This window comes from Carya illinoinensis, chromosome 2, assembly GCF_018687715.1.
Source record: "Carya illinoinensis cultivar Pawnee chromosome 2, C.illinoinensisPawnee_v1, whole genome shotgun sequence".
NCBI classification, from domain to species: Eukaryota; Viridiplantae; Streptophyta; class Magnoliopsida; order Fagales; family Juglandaceae; genus Carya; species Carya illinoinensis.
Window position 1 is genome coordinate 32,390,751 of NC_056753.1, and position 25,995 is coordinate 32,416,745.

General features: G+C 35.7%; 3 protein-coding genes and 1 pseudogene across 4 annotated transcripts; 1 reads left to right on the forward strand and 3 right to left on the reverse strand.

Moving 5' to 3' along the window:
• Positions 1-2,862: 2,862 nt before the first annotated feature.
• Positions 2,863-6,869, reverse strand: LOC122301003. The gene is made up of 3 exons (XM_043112053.1): positions 6,648-6,869; positions 4,352-6,414; positions 2,863-3,310 (listed from the first exon to the last, which is right to left on the reverse strand). Exons 1-3 carry the CDS (start codon positions 6,721-6,723, stop codon positions 3,221-3,223), a joined length of 2,229 nt encoding a protein of 742 aa, XP_042967987.1. The 5' UTR covers positions 6,724-6,869; the 3' UTR covers positions 2,863-3,220.
• LOC122301004 lies at positions 3,310-4,255 on the forward strand (annotated as a pseudogene).
• A 5,959-nt stretch (positions 6,870-12,828) lies between the features above and the next one.
• Positions 12,829-16,198, reverse strand: LOC122301005 (protein IQ-domain 26-like). Of its 2 annotated transcripts, none has more exons than XM_043112055.1 (4): positions 15,510-16,198; positions 14,444-14,868; positions 13,586-13,792; positions 12,829-13,495 (listed from the first exon to the last, which is right to left on the reverse strand). In XM_043112055.1, exons 2-4 carry the CDS (start codon positions 14,852-14,854, stop codon positions 12,935-12,937), a joined length of 1,179 nt encoding a protein of 392 aa, XP_042967989.1. In that variant the 5' UTR covers positions 14,855-14,868; positions 15,510-16,198; the 3' UTR covers positions 12,829-12,934. The 2 variants fall into 2 exon arrangements, with proteins under 2 accessions (XP_042967989.1, XP_042967988.1); XM_043112054.1 differs by having other exon boundaries at positions 14,444-15,324; positions 15,510-16,196.
• A 1,441-nt stretch (positions 16,199-17,639) lies between these two features.
• On the reverse strand, positions 17,640-21,183 carry LOC122301006 (auxin-responsive protein IAA26-like). The gene is given in 8 exon segments (XM_043112056.1): positions 17,640-17,944; positions 17,947-17,969; positions 18,057-18,121; positions 18,432-18,579; positions 19,039-19,313; positions 19,886-20,501; positions 20,582-20,685; positions 20,835-21,183. Coding segments are annotated over 6 exon segments (1,095 nt in total). The 5' UTR covers positions 20,443-20,501; positions 20,582-20,685; positions 20,835-21,183; the 3' UTR covers positions 17,640-17,917.
• Between the last annotated feature and the right edge of the window lie 4,812 nt (positions 21,184-25,995).

Consider the following 25,995-nt stretch of genomic DNA (forward strand, 5'->3'; position numbering starts at 1 on the left):
GAGAATAGAAGGCTTAAAACGAGAATGCTGAAGGAATGCAGATGAGTTATAGAGATGAGATGAAAACTTGATGCGGATTGAATGAACTTCAGGACTGATTTTATAGAGATAGCATAAAGAATAAGACAAACTATTTTCTCTTCAAATCTTATTTAGTCAAAAGAAATACAAGATATGCTGGACACACATTGTCAAAAGTCTTCTTACTAAGCCAGCGAGATTAACAGTAGATTGTCCCTATTTTTCTAGTAAACGATGAACCTCTGCTGTTATCTGCCGATGTTGACCTTGTATCTGAACCATTTCTCGTTCCAGCTCCTCTATTCGTGGTTGCAGATCATGAGCATACCAATCTGCAAATTTTTTCAACTCTTGGTTTTCTTGCTTTAGCCTTTTATTCTCACTATCCTTATTAGCAAGTTTCTGTCGTAACTCAGATATTTGCATGTTAAGATGATCAATCTCACTCACCCTCGCCATTAACCTTCGAGACAAGATCGTAATAGAGGCAGCATATTGACTACTGAGCATTCTTGATTCTGCAATAATCTCAAAATCAGCCTTACTAGAAAAACGGTTCACTGCTCCTATCATGGTATTGACGGCCTCAGGAGAGAAGATTGATGATTGATGCGTCAAGGGTTCCTGATTCAAGTCTGGAACATTAGTGGAAGAGAATTGCTCAGCCATTCTATCTTTGTGGAAAAACAGAACTTAGGTCAAGAAGCGATTATTTTTTGGCAGCCGATAGATGAAAATGATCATTTTTTATAGAAACTCGGAACCTTCAATCCCGTTTGTCAACAACATCAAGCGATTGTTTAAATCTTCAGCCGTATTAAATTCATAGAGTTAGGGCTCGAGGCTTTGCAGCACTTGTCGGGTCACGGACGGCTCCATTTTTTCAACTATCTATAGTGTCTACTAACGCACCGTTTTCTTCAGCCTATTTACTTGTTGCGGATCCTTTTTAATGATGCCAAAAGGGGGAGAAGTGTTAGACTAGAACATTAACATTGTTTGAATTGCTAAACTTATTATATATACTTGGAATTATATTTATACTTTTGCTTGAAAAACTAACGCACATTCTCAGGGGGAGCTTAAGTATTAATACAGGTTTCAGGTTCTATCAAGTATTTGTCATCATCAAAAAGGGGGAGATTGTTGAACCCAAGATTTCAAGTTTTGTGTAATTATATATTTACACATGGATTTTGATGATAACAAATGAATTCAAAGAATAAAGAAGTCTCAAGCTCAAGTTATCTACACAATGGAGTCAAGCACATCAAGGAAACAAGCATGAGCAAGAAGAGAACAAGTTCACATTAAAATTATAGAGTAATGTTGTAAATCTCTTCAAAATTCGAAATTAGGATTAATGCTCAAAATTAATATTTTATCATAAAGCATTAAAATACATTTTCCACATGTGCATGAATTTTTTTGAAAATTAAATTTGAAAATTTTGAAAGATGATTGATTGTCATCTTTTGCATGTACATGCCTTGATTAAAGGGTTGAATTTTGAAAATATTAAAGATGATTGATTGTCATCTTTCACATGTGCATGTTTTATTTGAATATTTTCAAAAGTGATTGATGCTTTTTTAGACTTATACAAAAGGTAGATGATTTTGTTTGAAAAATTTGAAAAGTAAAGTGTGCTCATTTTGTCATATGCAAAAAGTAAAAGATTAGGTTTGAATTTTTTGAAAAGGAAAATGTGCTCATTTTGTCATATGCCAAAAGTAAAAAATTAGGTTTGATTTTTTTTGAAAAAGTGAATGATGTTGTCTTTGACAATTGAAAAAGAAGAACCTTTTATTTGAATTTTTTGAAAAAAAGTGAATGATGTTGTCTTTGACATGTGAATCTTTTTAAATTTGAATATGAAGTCTCATATGCCTATAAATAGATCATTTGAGAGCTTCACATTTACAACACCAAGAGCATACAACATTCATTCAAAGCTTTCATTCTCTCTTCTCTAAGCATTGAGCCTTAATCTTTGTTCATTTTGAGAGATATAGTTTGCGCTGTATTGTTCTTATTTCACTCATTGAGGAGTGTTTTCTAATAACCTACCCACTATCAGCTTTTATATCAGAAAAAGGGTGTGTATAACCTTGTGTGTGTAGAAAGTATTCTACACGGGGAATAGTTGAATCACCACGTGTAAGGTGATTGCAAGTGTAGAGGGTGTTCTACACGGATCCTTTGTAGCGGTATTGTTCAAAGGTGTAATAGGTTTCTATCTCCACCTGAAGGAGGTTGAATAGTGAATTTGAGAATCCTCAAGGGGTAGCTTGAGGCGAGGACGTAGGCAGTGGGGCCGAACCTCGTTAACATACTGAGTTTGCTTCTCTCTTACTCTTACTCTTTATATTTATTGTTATTTCATATTTTGTTTATATTTTATATTATATATTTGATTTATAATTGTTATTTTTTTAATACAACTCAATTCACCCCCCCTCTTGTATTAGTCATCTGGGCAACATAGATCATATCTAATTTTAAGTATTTTCTACATATTCGATCTGTTGAAGGGTAATCTTTAGAGTATGCTGAATCAACCCCCACAAATACTCTCCATGTACGCTAAAGCTTTTTCAATCATGACCTAAAAAAATCTTACTTCAGTGATGTGATGCCCCCATCCATATACGCGTACGCATTGCTTTTCAATGACAAAAGTCGGCCACATGCAGCATTTCATAATTCATATGCAGTGATGGTGATGATCTCTTACAAAAGTTTTTGCAGTCTCACCGCACATTTCATTGCAGCATCTCAATTATAGTTAAATGTTGATGGATTCCACTTCACCCAACATCTGCATCTTGTTCAAATATATAACCACCACTGGAAGAGGACAACCAATCTTCAATTTTTTAGTGGCAAATTGCCATTATAAGCATGTGGATAAGAGATGGAGGAAAAGAGAGGAATAAGAAACATACATATGACAGATTAGTCTGCCTCAGAGATGCATGAAAGTAGAGTCACATGTTCATTTTCGTTCAATTGTAACCCAAGTACAAAGAATCGGTTCCTAGGATTAGCAACTGCTCAATTCTACAACCAAAGATGTTAAATCCTACTCCCTGAAAGTTTCCAGTGCAAGTAGGTTGAAACTTGAAACAACAGAGGATGCTGTTCCAACTGCTGCCAGTGTCAGGGCACGTCATCTAAATAAAAAAAGGCGAGTCATTCATGGAGATGTGAGTGACCGATTTCGGATTCTGCTTGATCGCCTCACTGGAGTAGTTGTAATTACCTTCGCTTCTCCATCTTTGCCCCCCTATTTTGACCCAAAAACAACAAAAAATTATGTTTTGCGACTTTATCATAATGAGAATTTCAGTTCACCAAAACAAATAACAAGTCAACTTTGAGAATAAATGTGATATAGCATGTTTGTTTTAATAAAACATGTTAAAATCCACAGCAGCTTAAATTGACTAAACAATCGGTTGAGCAGATTATACGAGTAGCCTGGGGGTGATCTCACCTAGATCATGTGGATGTGATACATTGTGGTGTTGTTTTGATATATGAATGCACAAATGTATGCAAGAAACTCTGTAGTTATGTTAAACATGCATTTCAATGTGTTGTAAATGCCAGGGCTCACGCACGGAAAGAGAGAGATGGGGAGGAGGATACTGAACAAAGCGTTGAGAGCGATGGTGAATGCAGAGCGGAGAAGAAAAGCAACGGTGGAGTTGAAGCCCCCCATATCCACTGTCATGTGTTCTTTTCTAAAGATCATGAAAGATTGAGGGTACATCAAGAATTTTCAGGTCTATGATCCACACGGTGGGGAGGATAATAGTTGAACTTCAAGGCAGGATTAATGATTGTCGGGCACTCACTTACAGGCAGGATATCAAGGCAAGGGATATTGAAGGGTACAGAGTGCGAATGCTTCCAACACATCGGTGGGGTTATGTTGTAATCACAACACCAGAACGTGTTTTGGATCATGAGAAGATGCTATTAAAAGGAATGTGGGTGGACCCAAACCTTGACTATGCAGGCAAGAATTGTTTGTTATCTTCCTTCTAATTCAGTCTATCTAAATTTTTTATGTACCGATGAAGGAGATGATGGACAAACTTCTGTTTCTTCCTCTTCATAAGTTTGTTGTTTGTTCAGTTATGGAACTAGGACATATCAAATTAGATCTATGTAGAACATTTGGTCTTATTGTTTCAGAAAATATTTCTTAATTTGACAGTTCATATATGGTGGAAAAAAAATGCTAACATGCATTTCATAAAATAAATGCCAGCACTAAGTTATGCAAAGATGCAATTAATCTAAACCAAAAACCAATTACCTCCTCTCTTTTCACAACTTTCTTCTCGGTAGTATATCTTGCACATGAATGAGAATCCATGGAAGAGAACTCTGGGAAAGTTGGCTGGGACTGTAGAGAAACGGAATGGACCTTGCTTCCTGACTTCTTCTCTGTGGAAACGGAATAATTGCCCTCTTCACGTCCTATCCTCCTATTTTTCGTACCACAGCTTCTCAGAGAGCTGCTTATCTCTCCAACCACAAACTCACCAAGCAACTCAATTGTTGGTGCTCGGCTTTCATAATCATCCTTGGAAGATTCCTCCACTGGATGAAAAGATGAATGAATCACAAAAGAGTCAGCACGTTCCATGTGCACCCCTTCCCCATTGGGAAGCACTGAGCAATGCTTCTGTGCTGCGACAGATTCAACAAAAGGCTTTACAAGACCCTTTTTGATAGTTTTGCTCTGGCCTATTCTCAAAGATTCAGAAGAAGGCTTCGGGATCAGAGATGAATATATTCCAACAGTTTTCTCCTGCTCTACTCTCAGAGATTCAGAGCAACGCTTTGCGATTAGGGAAGAATCCTTTCCTGAAGTTTTCTTATGCTTAAAGTGAAAACCCAAGACCAAGGAGGCCAAAATCATAGAAAATACTGAGATCCCGATAACAGCTCTCTGTAACAACAATTCGGTTTCAAAGTGCTTCCGCAGGGCCTCCTCCAAATTTCCTTCTGCTTCAAGATTGAGAATTTCGAAGTCTTTATCCTTGCCCATTCCGTCCAAATTTACTTCTTCATCTCCATCTGACTCATTGTGAACTTCTTCGGCTGGCTCCATCAAAATATCATTTTCTTCTATAAAAATATTTGTAATATCAAACTCTATAATTTGGTGATCCCTCACATCAAACGTGCATGGTGCCTGATAATCCTGAAAAGCTTCAAAATTTTGTGTTGTTTCACCATTTTTCAACTCAGAATTCTTAGCCATCCGGCTAGAAACACCCGCTATCTTCACTGTTTCATGTTCACGACATTCGTCAATATCTACAGATTGTGGCTCCGCCAATTCGCGCAACTCATCAACTGCTCCCTTCTTTTCATCCTCCACCACCTCTAAAGTTTCGCTTTCTCCACCATTTCCATATACCACTTCATTTAGCACCTCAGAAATTTTAACTCTTCCTGTTTTCAAATCTTCCATCATTTTTTCTTCCTGAATCCTCTCCTCATTCGCTCTGCGGCGTCCTCGATCCAAACCCATTTGTATTTCTTGTACTTGATCCCAAATGTTAGTTCCACTCTCAAGTCTCATAGCCAAGAAAGCTTCCTCCGATGTGTGGTTCTGAATGTTATAGCACTCACCTTTAAGATCATCCAAAGATTGCAAACTTGGTGAAGGAGCCATAGAAACTGAAGATATATATAAGGTAGAAAGAACGAGAAGAACAAAGCAAAACAGAGATTCCAACACCCTTTTCAAACCCCGACCTTTCTCCTCCTCAATTTCCTCGTCACTGTCCTCAATGTCCTCATCACTGTCCTCAATTTCTTCATCTTCTTTCTGTACAGAACCTTCGTCAGATGAAGCCAAAGAGCCCCGAATCGAATCATCCTCTTCATCACTACCTTTCCCGAATTCAAAAGAACCAGCTGTATTGATATACAGCTCGTCTCCTTCTCTGATTTCTTTTTCTCGGCGAAGAAAAACCTCACGGCGCCTATGCGGCATGTACCGGAGAAACTTAGGCCTTGGAGAAAGAAAATTCGTTAACGGGTCATAGGGCCTCAAAGAACCATTAGCAACATAAGCATTCGGTTCATTGTCGTCAGATGCAAAACCCTCTGGTGATGGTACATCAGAAACATCGGTTCCAGGATTCACAAAATTAAGTTTTGATTCAAAAACTGGAGCCTTTGGGACATGGGTTTTGGAGAAAAATGGTTCTGGGGCCTCGTTCCTTTCGGCAAAGATTTTCTTTCTTGGGACAGCAACCTTGGCAGCGGCAGAGATGGTTTGAGACATGTTATGCTTTGGGGGAAATTTCTGGGTGTTCTGAATGTTAGAACCCATTTCTTGGTGGGGTTGATCGTTCTCGTCTGAAATTAAAAAGAAACAATTTCTTGGTTCAAGTTTAAAACAGTTCAACGAGTCTCTGTCTCTAATGCATGTTTATTTAATTGAAAAGTTACACATACACATATAAAACCAGTTTGTGATTTCAAAAATCTAACTTTAACCCAACCAGTTACCACACTACATATTCTGTTTCTTTGAATTTCTTATGATTCTTGAATTCGAATTCTATAAAATAGAGAAGAGATAGCGTTACCAGAAGCTGAGACTTTCGGAAATTTAGAGGCTTTAGTAGGCATCGACGATGACAGACCCTTATCATGAGCATCCATTTCTCTTGTATCACCCGAGAATATTTCCCGATCTCAATCGAAAAAAATGGCAATGTTTCGGAGGGAGTGAGTAAAAGTGGCGTGCTGACGCTGTCACGAAGAAAGAAGAGATTGGAGATATGACCGTTGGGAAACGCATGACTAATATCGCTCGCGACTATTAAATAAAAATTCAAATTTTGAAAATTGTTACTTATCCGTTGGAGAAGCCCGCTGCTCTAACGTTATTTAAAAAAAAAAAAAAAAAAAAAGCATTAATTGCGCGCTACGCCTCTATATACGACAAAGTTATAATTTAATCTTTATTCTTTTAAAAAAATCTTATATTTCTTATTTTTTACAATATTAATTAGGGGTGGGCAGCGGGGCCCCGGAGCCCGCTGCCCCGCCCCGTTCGCCCCGCCCCCGCATAGGGCGGGGCGGGGCGCCCCGGCCCGTATCCCAACCCCCAGCGGAGGCGGGGGACGGAAACGGACCCCCCCCGGTCCGTGTTTCCCCCGCCCCACACCTATATATATATATAATATAAATATATAATATATTATATATTATATATATATATAAGTTATATAAGAGAAACGGCGCCGTTTTGTGGTGGAAACGGCACAAATTTTGAATTAGGGGTTGAAACCCCAATCCGAAACCCTAATTTGATTTAGGGGTTGAAACCCCTAAATCAAAATTAAATTTTCATTAAAAAAAAAGTCACGAAGTTTATATATTCTAATTGAAAAGTTTTAAATGTATTTTTATCGGAGTTGCATTTTTTGAGTTGTTACTTGTTATGAATGTTGCTTTTATTTATATATTTTTTAGACGTTGGAATAGAGATAAATGATTGGACAAAAATTAAGAGATGAAAATATTATAATATTTAAAATAAATTTTCTTATTAAAGTGAAAATTTAATAAGATAGTTTTTTTAGTAAGATAGTAAATTTCGGAAAAATATATATTTTTCTGTCATAAATTATTATTTCTTTTGTCATGTGGTAAATAAACTATTTTTTTAACATATATCTCATTTTCATATTTTTTTTAACATCTTTCAAGATTTTAAAAAATTAAAAAATATACCAATATACTAATATTAATGTCAGTAACTATTAAGAAATGAATTTTATAAAATTAAATATATGAAAAGTAAAAATGAGAGAACAAAACTATGAAGCATATTATCAAGCACTTTTTGTTTTATTTAAAAGTTTTAAATAATTATAACTATTAGATAATTAAAATTGTTTAAAAAAAAATCAATTTGAAAATTATATAAAATCAAAAAGAGAAAAGAGAGAAGAATATAATGCCTATTAAAAAATGTATTTTAAAGTGGCCTATTAAAATAATGTAGGGTTAGTTTTTGCTGATTGTGTTGGATTGTACTTTGAATTTTTTTTTTTTTTGTTGGAAAATCAGGAATGTCTTCGGATTTCAGTGATAGCTCGCCTTCCCCAGCCAACACCCCTACCCCAGAAACTAACCCTACTCCTACCCCTATAACGAGTACACCTTGCCCTGCTCCGAAGCCCACACAGGGCAAGAAACCTGTATCTATAGTTTGACAACACTTTACCAAACTAGAGGGTGGGGACCCCAACAACCCACAAGCTAAATGTAATCACTGTGGGAAAATGTATGGATGTCACTATAGGAAACATGGTACATCCCAGCTGAAGGTCCATCTAGAGGAACAATGCAAGAAGAGTCCAATATTAAAATCCTTAGTAGAGAAGGGCCAATCTAGACTAGATATTAAAATGGCTGATGGGAGTAGTGGGGCCGGGGGGCCAACATTGAAGGGGTATACGAAGTATAACCCCGATGAGTGTAGAAGGAAGTTAGCTCGTATGATTATCATGGACGAGCTGCCTTTTCAGTTTGTGGAGGGTAAAGGGTTCCAAGAATTTGTCCAAGAGTTGGAACCCAGATTTGTACTTCCTTCTCGTCACACCGTGGCAAAGGATATTAAAAAGATGTACCTTCGTGATAAAGATGTTTTGAGGGGCCAACTCGCGGGTTTGGTAGTTTGCCTCACTACCGATACTTGGACTTCTATCCAAAATATGAATTACATGTCGTTGACTGTGCATTTTGTTGATGCTGATTGGGTTCTGCACAAAAAGATTATTAAATTTTGTCAAATAACTGATCATAAGGGTGAGACGATTGGGAAGACATTGGAGGCCGCAATAAAGGAGTGGGGGTTGGAAAAGGTTTTGTCTGTGTCAGTTGATAATGCGTCATCTAATGATGTCGCATTGGGATATCTAAAGAATTATCTTAAAGATGCAAATAAGACATTCTTGGGTGGTGAATACTTGCATGTTAGATATGCTGCACATATTTTGAATTTAATTGTGACTGAGGGGTTGAAAGATGTTGATGACTCGGTTGCCCGAGTTAGAATGACTGTGAAATGGGTGAGGTCTTCTCCTTCAAGATTGGAGAAATTCAAAGTTGCTGCAAAGGCTGCGGGCATAACATCGAAGAAGGGTCTTTGTACTGATGTTCCTACCAGATGGAACTCAACCTTCTTGATGTTGGAGGCGGCCCAGGAATATAAGGCAGCCTTTCAATTATTGGGTGATGAAGACATCCAATATGTCAAATACTTTGATGAGCACGGGAGATCACGAAAGCCTAATGATGATGATTGGGTGGTAGTTTCTACTTTTGTTGATTTTCTTGGATTATTTTATGATGTCACGTTGAATATATCTGGTTCTTTGTACCCTACATCCCATGGGTTTTGTCAACAAATATGTAGGGTAAAAGAAGAATTAGAAGATATGCGTAGGGGTTCCAATGAAAGGATGAGGGGGATGGCAAGTTCCATGATGCTAAAATATGACAAGTATTGGGGAGATTTGACTAGAATGAATATTTTCTTATATGTGGCTGTTATTCTTGATCCCCGTCTGAAGGTTTCAGGCTTGTTATATGGGTTGGGACTTGTTCACGATCAGGTATGGACTGACATTATTGATGAATTGGCCCGAGATATCCTGAAAAAATTGTATGACGAGTTTATGGCAATTAAGGGTGGTACTACATCGAAGACACATACATCGACCCCAACTCCTTCTACAGACATCGTGACCGGGCCTCCTACAAAGAAGCGCAGAATGCCGTGGACTAAGACCCTCGCACAGAATCCCACACTAGTCCATCAATCTACGGAGGTCATTTCTGAGTTAGACAACTATTTGTCAGTGGATATGGTCCAAGATGATGATGATCATTTCGATATATTAGGATGGTGGAAGAATGCCTCAAAGAAATATCCCATCATTTCTGAGATTGCCCGCTGTATTTTGGTCATCCCTATTAGCACCGTTGCCTCAGAGTCAGCCTTTAGTACCGGAGGTCGTATATTGGATCCTTTCCGTAGTTCATTGTCTCCTACAACTGTAGAGGCATTGATATGCACACAGAGTTGGACGATAGGAAAGGATATTCATGTTCCGGATATTTTAGATTTTAAGGAGACCGATGAGGGTGGTGATCAGTCTGGATTTGGACCACCTGGTAATTATTTTTTATTTTATTATTTTAATTTTTTTATATTCATTTCCATTTCATCGTTATTAATTTTAATATTAATTTTTGTAGTAACACATAAGACGTCTAGCACCTCTGCAACATAAAAATGTGTTCAAGCCCGGGTCGCCCCAACTGTCACACCTCTTGATTCAAAGACAAGCCACAGCTGACAAGCCTCTTTAGAATGATCAATTTTTAATGATTTGTAAAAATTTTGTATTCAATAATTTGTAATGTTGATACAATGTCCTTTGGACACTTTTATGTTTGTAATTTTGTAATTGTTTAACCTTTCATTTTTGTAATAGCTTAGTTATTATTATTAGTTTATTACGTATTAGACTCTTAGACATAACACTTTTTTTTTTCTTTTAAATTTCGGAAATTTTTTTTTTTTTTTTTACTTATAATTTTATGGGTCCAAAATGGCCCATTGCTGAGATTTCTAGGTCCAAAATGGCCCAGAAATTGCTTCTGGGCCCAAAATGGCCCAGAAATTGCGTCTGGGCCATTTTCGGCCCAGAAATTGTCTCTGGGCCCAAGGCCCAGAAGGGGGGTGCGGGGGGCCGGACGAACTGGCCCCCCACCCCGTACCCCGTCATGCGGGACGGGGTACCCCGCCCCCGCACACCAGAGGCAGGGGACGGGGTGGATTTTCCCCATCCGCCCCATGCGGGGGCGGGGGGCGGGGGGGGGGCTACCCCGCACCGTATGGTGCGGGTAGCACCCCTAATATTAATCTACGGGTCCACGAGGAGAGATGAATTTTAGAAGAATTCATAAACAATATAAATTTTTTAATTGTAGACAGAGCTGATGTGACCCTCCGACGTTTGATTATTTGATTTACAAGATAAATTTAAAAAATTTCATATTTTACAAATTTAATATCACCATGTCAATGATTTAGAATATATATTAAATTAATCTTTTATTTATTCATGCTTTAGATATGAATCTTACAACAACGTTGCCATGTAATTAAGATTATAAACTTAACAATATTTATTAGTATTTAAATTAAATATCTACTCTATTACATCTATCATTTGATACTCTCGTCGAGTTATTGGATGTTATATTATATTTTATTTATAAATTTATAATTTAATATCACACATGAAAAAATTAAAACGTGTACTATGTGATATGTGACGTAGAGACTGTGTAGCAAAATCCTTGCATCGAATCCACGCACTGACAGGATCCAATCCTAGGACAGGAACCAATCCTTACCCAAGATTTGCATAATTTTAATCGGTGTTTGAATTAAAATAATATTATTATTTGATTACACGAGAGATGACGAAAGCATAAGCGGCTCGACCAAAAAATTTCATTTTCCATTAAAAAAAGAAAATGTGTTTTCAGTGTTGAGAGAGGGAGTAACGAGAAATGATATTTGTAGTCGTGGTTGTGTAAGTGTTATATAGTTATTTTAAAAAAAATAAATTAATATGAAATCTATATAAAAAAAAAATTAACTTTTTAATCGTAGATTTTACCTTTTTTTAAAATAATTGTGTAATATTTATAATTTTACGATTATATGTAAAATTATTCATAACTGTAATTTTATGATGATCGCAGCCTCACCTGTAATTTTACTCAGAGCTAGACATACCTGTTAGCGGACTTATATGTAATTACAGGTGAGAGGCTGCGATCATCATAATTATTGTCGAAGACAGGACTGTGGAGGGAACTGAAGAACTTATCCGACAAGCAGCGCGAGAACGGCATTCCCAAATTGCCCCCTTATTATGATATTTACCCTTTTTTATTTTATTTTTGTTAATACAGAGAGTTGTGAGGCATCCAAGTTGAATGCGTATTATTTTATTTTATTTTATTTTTTAATGCGTATTAACTTTTTTTTTTACTTAATGATTAAAAAAGTATTTTTAAATAATATTTTATTTTGTTAAAATGTTTATAATGATTAAAAAAATGTATAAAAAAGAAAAAAAATGAAATATACTGTTTGGACCTGTAGAAGAGCTCTATTCTAAAACTTGTACATGTACGAATCATTCTGTTATGACTCAAAAATATGAACTGCAACTGTTTTGGATGTTCCACACTAGGCAGACAGCAATGTGCCAATGGCTGAACAAGTTTGTTACCTGTCAGTCACTGGCTTTTGAGTACTCATTTGTTGCATTCAGATTTGAACTGAAATTTGAAAGCATAAATGATAGAACCGTTTTTGAAATTGTTGTTCTAGCTATTTATAACAATTAAATGGGATAAATCAGAGGAGAATCAAATAATTTAAAGATTAAAAAAATCCAGATTCTCTGTTCTTTCTGATTTCTTTAGCATTATCAAACAAACGAATCTGTTAAAAAGTATTCTTTACAATTAGAGAAAAATTGTATTAAATTTAGTGAGGAAAGAATAACCATTCTCACCGCCATTGTCGATCAGGCTGGACAGAACTTGATCGGTGGAACCTACAAAGGAAACTTTGTGGGGACTTGAATTGGTGGGGAAGCCAATGGCATTCAAAAGAGGGGAGAAGACAAACAACATCTACCCGAGTTGTGCCGGCAAAAAGAGAAAAAGAAAGCGCTTTTTCATTTCCATAAGGCATAATTCAGTAAGAACATGTTATAGGAGAAATTTACAGGACTTTTTTCGCTCTAACCATCGTAAATCTTCCTCGTCAACCTGGAAACTGGGAAGAAGACAACTGCATTCTAACACTGCTAGTGCTATATCTTGCTTCCATAATTTCATTCAGTGAAAACCTCTTCTTGGGCAGGGGCTCAGGTCTTTGCCTTTGTGCACTTTGAGACCTCAATTTGGCCTTGAATGACTGCGTATTGGACATGTAGTTAGGGAAGTTTGCGTAAGGTCTGAAGAAGCTGTCTCCGCAGACGCTCTTGGCCGGTGCTGCCAGGACATTAGACCGGATGGAAGTACCACACCGAGGAGTGCTCTGAGCAGTAGAGCACCTGCATTCTTCCCCACTGAAGTACCATTCAAAATCTTGAAAGTTACGAGCAGGAATTGGACATGGAAGAGGTGATGAGATTGTCTGATAAGGCAAATCTTCGACACACTCGGACAACCCCGTCTTGACTCTCCGAGATCTTGATCTGGGTTTGTATGTGTCGATTTCCACAATTTTTGGGGTTTCATCGAATGTACTTAGCACTGAGGCTTCATGAGATGCTGAAAACATTTTGCCGCGATATTCACTTCTTGCTTCATCAAACCTTTCCTGAAAATCAGACATGCATCAGATTAGAGACTAAATTAACTTCCAAAACCATGTAGATAATATTACCATTTGTGAGGAGTTTGGTCTTACTATAGATTTTCGGTGTCGATTTTCAGGATGAAATCTGTTATCTTTATTGAGAAAACGACGGGCACGCTGAGATCGAACTACTGCTTGAGCTCTTATGAGAGCTTGCATACTATGCAGGGTTGCAGTAGCCCGTTTTCGAACAAGACAGCCTCTAACAACAGCCTGTAACTTAACCAGTCCCTTTAGAGCTCGGAGTGCTTTCCGGGCCTGACAGTGATAGAAAATTTTCGGTAGAAGATTACAAAACTTTTGCACCAAAAATAAAGGGCAATCTCTGCATAAATTTCCTGGACGTTATAGTTTCATGTATATCTTCAAATGTGTGGATGAGGGAAAAGGCACCAAAAAAGCATCAGACTTTGGTAGTAACCCAAGAAGGACATCGTGGAAAACGCAAAAAGAAGCAATTCTAAGTACAGAAGAGAGAGCACAAGAAACAGGAAGACCCATGTCGGAGAAACAAACTTTCAAATTTCAAAATCAGATTCCCAACGTAGAGTACAAAGTGAGGAAAAGGTAAAAGGAGAAGCAGAGTGATTAGCCAAGTCAACGATAACGAGAAAAACAAACGTGCCATCTTATTGACCGCCACAAACGCTTGTACTGTTCTATTGGCATTTTGAAGATAGCTTTGCAACTTTTGAGATGAGACACAAATGTAAAACTACGAAAAAAGTACTCAAAACAGTTGTTCCAGTAACACTGTGTGATACTGCAACAGAAATGTCTAAAACATTTCATCACATCACAATGTCAAAGGTCCAAATAAGCAAACCGAAAGGAGTGAGTATTTGTATATTTGATTAGGCCAATATGTTGGTCCAAATATGAAAAATGAGATAGACAAAACCTACTCACCAAACAACCCCTAAAAACAGTTTGAATCTTCACAGCAGCCCACCTCTCCCTCCCTCCTGCAAACAAAGTTCCCCTGCCCTGGCTTGTCAACCTGACAACTGCTGCAGCCGCCTGGGCAGCAGCCACAGCAGCATCAGCCGCGGCTGCTGTGGCGGCAGCCAGCGCTATTGCGTGCTTGTTCTGCTCCTTCTCTGACTCATTGATGTAGTATCTGAAACAAGCAGCATCGGTGACTGGCATTTTACTCGAAGTGCTCGATGGAGACTGAGCAACTGCGCTAGAATCTCTTAGAGACTTGCCAAAGCTCCAATTTTTCTTCTCTCTGCGGTCTCCGGCCAATGGACCTGAATTCTCCAGATTATTCTCCTTCATCCCCAACAAACCCTTCAACCATCTTGTAACCTTCCCCATACTGTTTCTTTGGTCTAGCAAGTCACAAACCAGACACAGAAGAATAAACAGCCAAAAAGTCTTGGAAAATTAAAATGTTAGGTACGAAGTCAAAACCCGGGTGGGGGTTTTTCAAGGCAAATACACCCTAACGCCGCAACAAACTCTCAAGCCTTCTCATCTTTCCCTCTCAAAAATTTGAACTGAAACCAGAGAGAAGAACAAAAACGAAGCATATTCCAGAGAAACAAAGAAGCACTACAACAACAAACAGAAGAAACAGTGTCCGAGGAATAAAAATGCGAGAGTGACCAAAACTCAAGTGCTGTCAGCTGGGAAGAAACAATCTCTACTCAAACAAGAGAAACAGAGAAGAAACCATTCGTAAGTTCTTTGGAACTTTAAGGTTCGAAGCAGAGAAGTGATGTGGATGAAGATTGTTTTTTTTTAATATGTTTTGAAAAGAAATTCTGACAGCACCTCGTGAAGAACTGCATACAAGACAAAGAAGATGTCACAGACTCACAGAAAGATATAGGGCTGAAACCCGTTTATATTAGAGCTGCAGAATCTAACCCAAGTAAACAAAAAAAAAATTACAGACAGAAGGCATAAACAATTAAAAAGTGAAACCTTTTTAGAAAGAAAGTAATAATTGGAAGAGAGGATAACTCACCCGGCCACCACCTAAAATTCAAAAGCAGCGCCGAATTCCCACTCCACCTCCTTCAGCGCCAAAACTCGGCTATGCCAAAAAAACACTCACAAACATCTCCCTTTCCTCCTCTTCCTCAATTCTCTCTCGAGGAGAGTTCTTACCTTATTCTCTATCTTAGCTCTCTGGAGAAAGGCGTACTACTCCGGACGAGAGATACGCACTGACAATCCCGGCAATCTCTTCACTTTTTATGCTTCACTTTCAAGCACCTATTAAGTATCTCTGTCTGACTTTTTGCTATCTTCTACGACTCAATGACAGTTTCAAAGCCATAATTTTCTCTCAGCTCTCTCTCTCTCTCTCTCTCTCTCTCTCTCTCTCTCTCTCTCTCTCTCTCTCTCTCTCTCTCGTGTACGAGTGCACTGAACAGCCATTAAAGCTTACAGCCATAAAAGCGCTATTTTATTAGCTTCTCTTTGTTTCAAGTAATGAGCCCAAAAAGACGCCGAGATTTCGCTTCTTTTTTGGGTTGGAGAATTCTTTCAGTCTCCGTATCACTCACAGTGATTCCAACAAAATTTCCCCCCGTAACTTCCATGATTCAAACCTCAATCTCCCTGCCAATGTTTCTGCAGGAAGTCACTGAAAGTCTGAAACAATGCTTGGGCTGCAAAAGGTTCTCTCCCTTGGTAGGCGCAATTAAATGTAGGGCTTTCAATCTTTCTTAACGCGTGAAATCTCCAAGTTTCTCGTTACCCTATCAATATAATGAAGACGACGTTACACATGGTAAGTGGGGAATGTATTAATTAGTAGATTTGAAAATCATTAATCTTTATCGTTTTTCAACGAAGATCTTGCGCGCCACTGTGTCTTAACAATGGAGATGACAGAAATTTAGTGACGTACAGCCATCATCTCTACTTAACGCGTTAGTGTTCAATATTTTCCAAGTTTGCCTTTTAAAATTTATCATCTTTACACTTTATATATTATATTTATTTTAATTTTTTTTTAATTTTTTATAATAAACATATAATATGTGAATAATAAATAAAATAATTTTATTAATTTAATAAGAATAAAATAAAATAAAAAATAATATTTTAATATATAAAATGTGTGATATAAGATGATCTGTAACATTTCTCTTAAAATTTTATCATCTTATCGTTAAACATAATTTTTTTTTATCATCTCTAATAGTTAAATAAGTGATTATTAATTTACGGGTGCTATTAAACACAATTATATATATATATTTTAAATATTTAAAACAAATACACTATTTCACTAATAATCACTTATTTAATTATTAAAAAAAATATTGAGAACTTTGCGGGGACAAAATCACATGACCAAGTATCATTATCCTTAATTTGCTGTTTGGGTTTTGTTTCTTCTCTCTCATAGCTGATAGCAGGTTGAATTTTTACGACTTCGGCATGTAAAGATCAGAAGTTGGATCAATGCCACTCTTTGGCTGCGAAGACACGTTGATCATAACACAGAAAGAAAGGCAGCAGCTCTGTCAAGTAATATTTTAGTTGCCGGCTTTCAGGCATGCGTATATAATACATATACAGTTTCCAACACTATGGATAATGCGCTTAGAAAAAAAAAACATTATGGATAATGCAAAAGGAATGCATTGGACCCTTTTAAAACTTTTAATCCTCGTTTGGAGGCGAGGTGATAATGAAAATTTTATAAATAATAATAAAATAATTTTTAAATAATAATAAAATAATTTATGAATAAAAATAAAATAATTTAAGTTAAATATTTTTTAGATTTTAAAAAATGAAAAGAAAAAAGTTAAATAAAAAAATATTATTAAATTAAAATATTATTAAAATATAATTTAATAATATTTTTTTTTAAATTTAAAAAAAATTGAATTATTTTCTAGTTTTTGTTTGAAAGTTTAAAAAATTGTAATAGTTAATTTAAAAATTTTATATTTGAATTATATTTGGGAATGAAATGGAATGAAAATAAAATTTTAGAATTATATTTCTAAACAAGGCCTTAGTTATTTGGAAATGATGGATTCCATAATGGTATATATAATCCATGAACACTACTAGCATTGAGGCAGCTGCCTCAGCTTTGCAGAGTCTAAAAAGCATTTCATTAATGGAATAATTGACTTGGGATTTCTAGACTAGCTTTTGCTGTGATTTAATTCACCAGAAAACCAAATACAAACCGATAATATCGGAAGTTCACTCGTTTCTTAATAATAACGTATTCTCAGAACATTTTGTCTGGCTGTTTTGATACATTACTTCTGACTTTTGAGCTGAAGATTCTTCTGTTCTTCCCCACCGAAAAATATGCACCAAAATGTCAAACCGACACAAACCAAATATCTCCTTCAAACAACAGCAGCGATCAAGGGATTGATTAACAGAAAGGTTTATTCACTTCATCGGTGAGTCTAGTGGCGTACCTTTTCTTGCTTACTGCTCCCAACTGAAAGCAAGTAAATGATAATACTGATCATGACAATAATAATTCAAAGCAGCTAGCTATACACGTGAAATCACAGGATGAACTTACGGCTAAGTGCTGAGAGTTCAGATCTCTTCAACACGCGCAGCCTCTTCACCGTAGATATAAACATGCTACAAACCACACATTAAGATATTAAAGACAAAATACCTGAGTCAATAGGAAATACTAGATGCAAGAACAGGAATAACCAAATTTAATGATTGTATTGAGATTTTGAAATGCAAGAACCAGGATAGACAGTTCTAGTGATGGGTATTGAGATTTTTGGCTGTGGGAACGGTACAATTGAGTAAACAATTATGGGATACATTTATAACAAAATAGCTAAAAAGTATCATGCTTAAAGGATATGAAATATCAGAGATTAGGAAACAAATACGTTTAACCAAGTGTTAGATCCAAGAGAGATAATATGCTTACTGCCATGGGACATCGCCAACAAGCATCCTGTCTCCTTCATTATCCTCATAAACAAGAGTATATTCGCCACTTGAATCCAATAAACCGGTAAGAGCTTTCTCTTCCTCTTGCTTGTTCTGGATTCCAGCAGGGCAGGAATCTTTTTGAGCTAGACAATTGAGCAGATGACAAACAAAATGAAATAGTTAGATCTCTGTGTTTTTAAGTCAACGGTGAAAGAAGAAAAACCCTGAATGTTCAATTCCTCATTTCCCTCAACCACCCCGCCCCCTATTCTAACTACAAGCAGATAAAAAGCTCCTTTTATTGCATCTAGGTGCCACATGACAACCCTATGCATTGAAATTGTTTGGTTTTGAGAATTTGACCATATGGCGTTAGCTATGGAACAGAATTTCTAGTGACGTACATACTATGAATACCATATCTTTAATATAAAGGACTGACTATATCGACATCAGTAACCATCACACCAAACTTATGTTGAATAAGCGGAAATTGCCGCATAGCAAAGGAAGAAATTCATTTAAAAACCCGCACGAATGGACACAAACATTGACTGAAAAGATATAAGTTGAAAAAATGAAAAAGAGACAATGTAGATAACCTGCAATTAGACCTCTAAAGAGCTCATCAACAGCAGAGGAGAGTTTCTCATAACTATCGTAGGCTTTAAGATCCACTTTCCGCCCAATGGGCAATCCATCCATATTAATCTTCACGAATAGGCCTTTTCGACAAGTTTCAACCGGTGTTCGACTGGTAACCTTGTCTGGGACCCCATTTTGAGAAACAGGAGCTGGTTTTGAAGAGCTGCTACTCGCAAGATTCTTCCTGAAAGATCGAACTGGAGGCCAGCCCACCACTGGTCCAGGAGCAGTCCTATGATTGGTAGAGGAGGTAGGAAAGCAAAGGATAAGGAAAAAAATTGCAATCAAATCAATAGAAAGTTAGAATACAGAGCTTAAGCACCTTTCACCACCGTGATACCAAAATTCTAAGTACCGTTAAATTTATTTTACTTAAGTAGCCACAAGACTACAACTGCAAATACAGTGAAATGTGTCGAATGCAAACATAATACAGAACTCCAAAACAACTTCGTGTACCATATTTTTCTTGTTTAGCACTACAATATAGTTTTTTTTTTCTTTCACTAAATGCATGAGAAGGTACGTTTATATTTCAAAAAGAGAAAAACTGGGGAAGAAAAACAAAGAGGGAAGAAATGATGGTCAAAGTAACATGATGAAGGCAAGATATATATATATATATATATAGACTTATAGTTAAAAACAATGGATCAATTTTTTATGTAGAAAACATAAAGAATTGGAGTAATCATGCATGGACCACAGCTCCAACAACGTGACCTGGGAGCGAATATCCTGTGTCCAAAATCGAAAGATGTAAAAAAAAAACAGGAAAATGCATGAGAGGAAAAGCTGAAGTACCTTTTCTGAGAGCTGTTTGGCACAGCTGTCGTTGCAGAAGATGGCGAAAATGCTTTCTTCTCTGCACTCTGTATGTCTACCGCTTCAGTGCAACAGCGCTGCGATGCTTCCTGAGTCATAACGGGCAGACCCTGAAGGGGAGAATTTAGCTGAAGAAAAGATGGAACTTTTGTCTGCTGTTGGTTGTGCTGGGTCTTTCCTCGGTAACCGTAAGCCGAAGAAGAGCACGAAGATGAAATAACAGCCCCTACTGGGTTCTTAGAGGCAGAGAACATCTGGGTTTGGCTTCCATTGCTTATGTTTTGGGTCATGGAAGACATGGAAGAGAAGTACCCAAGAGAGAGTAGAGACTCACTTTTATCTCCTGGGTTTTTCCTTGCGCTATCTCTCATAGACCAGTCCTGATTGCCTGGGGGACCAAGCCTAAGTTCCAACTCTTTCTCCTCTGAGGGACCATGCCGCCTTTGCCCATCTCTGTTCACAAGCCACTCTCTTTCTTTGGGAACGAAATCTAGAAACTGGGGGCAGACCTCGTGATTTCCTGCAGATCCCTCCATCTCTAAGAAGGAAGGAGTGTACTGGATACAAATCGGATGGAAAATGACCTTGTCTCTACCTGTGTGTCGATTAGAAGCAAGAAGATTTGAGCACCTCCATGAAAATGCAAAATATTCAAAGATCATAAACTTGACATACCTTGAGAAGACCAACATCCTCAAATCAACAAGGAAACAGTTATTTTGACATCTGAACCGAAAACTTGGGGGTATTGAAGTGTCTGAAAGATTTCGATTTCTCAGCTACCAAAGCAATAAAACAAGGAGAACCCATCAAAAACCCAAAAAACGCTAGGACCTTCAACCCAAAAAAAAAAAAAAAACATTAAAACAAACGCAAGAGACTTACACCTATACAGCACGATATTATAATAGCCCAAGAGAAACCTTACCAAAGAGAGAGAAACCGCAATGAGAAATAATAACAAAAAGCAAAGATAGGGAGTCGAGGGAGCTATTATAGCATGGAATTGATATCTAGCTTTACTCTTTTCACAACTTTTTCTTTACTGGTTTCCTCTCTCTCTCTCTCGGTATGTAGAAGTTCCAGAGGACGATAAACCAAGTGAGATTCTCAAGAACCCAAAAAAGGAAAAGGAATTAGAGCATAAAGCACGCAACCAAAATACGTAAGGTTGTTCAGCTCAAGAAGCAAAACAACGCGTGCTGTGCTGACCTCCCCCTAAAGATACCTCCCCTTTGGGCCTAGCACATTTCACCAACAAACATATATACGCTCACACACACAGACACACTAACCTCTGTTGTTAGCACACTATCCCAAACATCGATCTCCCGCCTTTATTATTAAGGTCTCGTCCAAGAGAGAAAGTCACTTAGACAAAGACTTGCATGCGTATGACGATAATATTGCTACGAAAGTCACTCCACTAATTAAAACAGTCTTAGGACCATGCCAATTAAGTTGATTTTTGTTACACCCGATAGAAAGAGAGAGACAGAGACTCATAGGGACCCTGTCCGCACACAGTCCCTAAACATCTAGATCCCTTCAATTTATCAGTGTCAAAGTCAGTGCATGCTTAAGTAGGATATAATTAATTAAGGTAACTTTAATTAGCAAAGACGCTTGACACCTAATTCAAATATTCGCCTCCTTGATTTCCATGGGCTCAAAAACTGATAGATGGGATGGCTCTTATAATCTATTTGTAATTTAGCTTCTATCATGCAATGGAAGCCGGACGTCAGCTCTGCGTTTCCCTTACCTCGGAGAGGAGGATCATGTCGAAGGATATTCATCGTATAAACCTCTCCAATATTCTGAAAGTGTGTTATTTCCATAGCTCATAATATAAACCAATTTTGTTGGGTACGTAAACTCTCTCAATAGGTCGTCTTCACCATCTTTGATGGATGCATTTCTGTCAATAACCCCATCTTTCATCTTCTAACCGACCATCTCTATAAGCCCCGTGAATCCCATGTTTCCACTCTTCTAATGTTGTATATCTTTATCAAATAATAAAATCTTGAGAGAGAGAAAAAAACGAACATAAACTATTTCACCACACCACACCACAATTGATAATTAAAATCCCGGCTTCTGTATCATGTTTGATCATTTTGTTTTCAAAAATTTTATATATAGTCACTTTTACGTATTCTTTTGTACATTCCATTAATTATATATTAAAAAAATTGATAGAGCTAATCACATTAGTAATTAATATTACATACAATCATTTTTATGTACTCAATATGCACTCTGTTGATATGATTAATTAGATCAATTTTTTTAATACATAACTAATCACATCAATGAAATATATAAAAAAAAAAACATAAAAATAACTATATATAAAATTTGTATTTTCAATTTTATCATGTATAACGTTGCTTATTAAACTAGTCACCAGTGCGTGGAGTGCTTAGGTCACCCCTAATTAACTGCACATCCGTTCGAAACTGTATTTCATATTATGATCACTTATCAATTATCATTTTTTTTTTAATTTATAATTATTATTATTATTTTTTTATTTATTTATTTTGCATTTCGTATATTATCGTCTAACTTTATGCTAAAACAATCGTCTTTTAAAAGCCTCGTATATCATATCAATGCAAAATCCTCACTATAATAAAAACGGATTCTTGTAATTAATTTATTGTAATGAAAATATTATTTATAATTAAAATTAATTTTAAATAATCTTTTATTACAATAAGTTAGTCACAAAAATTTATTTTTCTTGTAATACCTAATGCTGATCGAAACGTAAATGAAAAACATCTACAGATCATAGAGGTATATATTTTTAACAAAAAATTTATGTATAATTATTTTTCCTTGTGATTGGTTCAATCACTTTTTTTTTAAAATAATAATTATTTTAACTAATTAAATTAGCACACAAAAAAATATACAAGAATAAATATATCTAAAATTCAAGACGAATTCATTGGAAACATAACCAGCGGGCCATTAGTCAAAATTTACAGGTGAATCAACCTAACATGCCGCATTTCTTAAATGAAGTACTATTTTCGGTCAACATAATGTTGCACGGCTGGCTTCATATTCATATTATTATATGATCTTGATCTCATTTCGTTTATTTTGAATATAAGTCAAATGAGCAAACCCACCTCTCCCACGTGTTAAAAAGTGAACAAAGGAATTAGTTTGGAATGTGTTATTTTCAGCATGCGCGCATGAGGATCGATGCAGATCATATAAATATTAGTGATTAATGAAGCATATATATATTCAACGACACATGATTAATTTCACTATTTTCCAACACGTAAGTACACAAGATTCATGGGCGGTCGATCGGGTTATGGCCAGCTTCCCTTTTGTTGTGTTTAATATATATTTTATTATGGGTCAGAGAAATCATGTACGTTTTAATTTATGGCATATGTTTTTTTTTTTATATGATCATAGTATATTAACAAAGTAGTTGTTACGTATTTTTATTTTTTTAATTTAGAATATAGTTTAATTAATAAACAACTCTACATGTTTTTATCAGCTACCTAATTCTAACATTTTAATTAATGTTGAAATATAATAGTATGCCTTAGAACAAAAAAATATAACATTTTAAGCCCGATTTGAATACAAGAGTGATCTCAACCCATTTCATCTAATCATTATAACTTTTTCAAATTTCTAAATAAAATATAATAAACTATTTAATTTTTTTTAAAACTCAAAACAATAATAATATTAATTAAAAAATAATATTATAATAATTTTTCATTCAACCTTCAATATTTTATCTTAACTCACCATCCAAACCTCACCTAAAACTAAAATAGTATGTTAAATATAATTTTAAGGTAGGCATGTTTCAAATATATTTTTTAAAAATTATGTAACTTTAACATAAAATATAATAAATATTTGAAAGGGAAGATATTGAAACATATTTTCAATACAGAAACTGCGATTCTACCCGGCCGATCACCTCCATCAAACATCCATGCAACAAGACAACGATAATTGAACCACATAATTCTAACGAAGGTGCTCCACACGCATATATACTTTCAAAGCCGTCAATTAAACAGTACACGATCACTATAAGAAAAATTATTATTTATGATAAGTTATTTACGACAAGTTGAATGATGATTTGTGATAAAAATATATTTATTTTAATAAAAACGCTGTAAATACAATCGAGATTATACCGATTTATCATCCACCGCAAACTGTAATTGAACGTGATAATCCTCAACTGATGATAACTGTAAATTTTTCGATAGCTTAATATAGAGATATATACATATAACCTGTTCTTTGTTTTAAACATATATAACCTGTTCTAATCGGTGCAATAACATGGGAAAGATCTTCAACGTCGGCATTGGATATTTATCAAGACTCAGGAGCAGCCGTAGATTTGAGAATGGATCGCTGGCTATCGAACAGCTCGTGTCATAAATGTCATATCGAAGTTTTATCTCTATGAGATAAAGGGGTCGTACGTGTAATGATGCCTTGTCGCTCCCTGAGTATGAGATCGACATGTATCGTATTGGAAGTCAGACACGGCGCACTGAATCCTCCCCGCGGTCCTGTCATGGAAGCTTGCAATTGATGGCAATCTACCGACTGTCTGATTGAATATTATAATTTTGTTTAATGTTTTTTTTTTTTTGTTTATGCTTTTGGCTTTTATATTGTTTTTTTTTTTTTTTTTTAAGTGAAGTGGTGCTTGGATTGGATTCGTTGTCAGACAGCTTGTCGGAAATGCATCGAAAAGTAAAATATTTTTCCACCGCTTCTAGTATTTTATTTTATTTTTTATTTTTTTTAACGTCCGGTAATATAGATATATAAAACAGATATAAAATATAAGAGATAACTGAAGGTTACAACATTTATCTCAAATCAACTGGTTTAACATAAAAATTAAAAAATTAAAAATAAATTTAGGATCAAGGACTTGACTCACACTAATTTCGAATCCATTTTGATACAATTTGATAAACAGATTATAATATAAGAATCTGAGCTGCATATCAGTGGTTTAGACGGATTAAAAAAGACTTTCATTATCTTTTTCTAATGATCTTTAGTCAGGATGAATAGTAACATAGGAAGATAATAAGTTGGAGAAGCGTTGAATCCCATTATAGTAGCACCTGACGACCACACGCCATTCTAAGAGACTGGACGTTGATTGGATCTAAGAAATTTGAGACCACTAGCCCCAAAAATGCTGCGCATGTTGGCAGCAGACTCACCGTGCTTCTAGTGCTTTTTTAATTGGAAAGAAATGAGAGAAATTAATTAATAGGCTAATAACGATATAAATGTAAGAGAAATAGTTTACATAAGTCTATAAGTTTATAAGTTTTTGTAAAAAAAATATACTTCACTTAAAAAAAAAGAGTATAAAAAATTATTTTTTATTAATGAGATCAATTTTTTTACAAATAATTTATATGAAATTTATTTATTTAAAATTTGTATATAACATTATTCTAAATATAAAGCCAGTGATAAAAAATCTTATATGTTGATAAAGTTCTCAATATATAAATATATATATATATAATATGACTAATATTTCCTAAGAAAATTTGTTTTAAGATATAAACTTAAAAAAACGTGCATTAAACGTGTTTTCTTTTCCACTTTTAACCCTAGAACGAACCAAAATTATGAAAGAACTAGTGAAAAACATGATAGGTAGGGGTGTCAAATCGTATTAACGGGTCGTATTCGTGTCGTGTCAAAGCATGTATATTATACTATAGAGGTAAACCCTAACCCGATCCGTTAAGTTTATTGTGTCAAAATCTCAAACCCTAACACAACCCATTAACATAACGTGTCGTGTCGTGTCAACCCGTTTTGACCTATTAGTAAATATTACTAAATAGGTTAACACGAAAGAATATGACCCGTTTCAAAATATTTATGTAAATAGGTTAAATATACCTGAAATTAACATGTTTGACTTGATTAAATTAAATATAATTTTCTATAAATGTTAAAATTACAATATCTATAAAAATTATAAAACTAACTACAAATCTAAAATTACAATCTAAACAATAAAAATATCA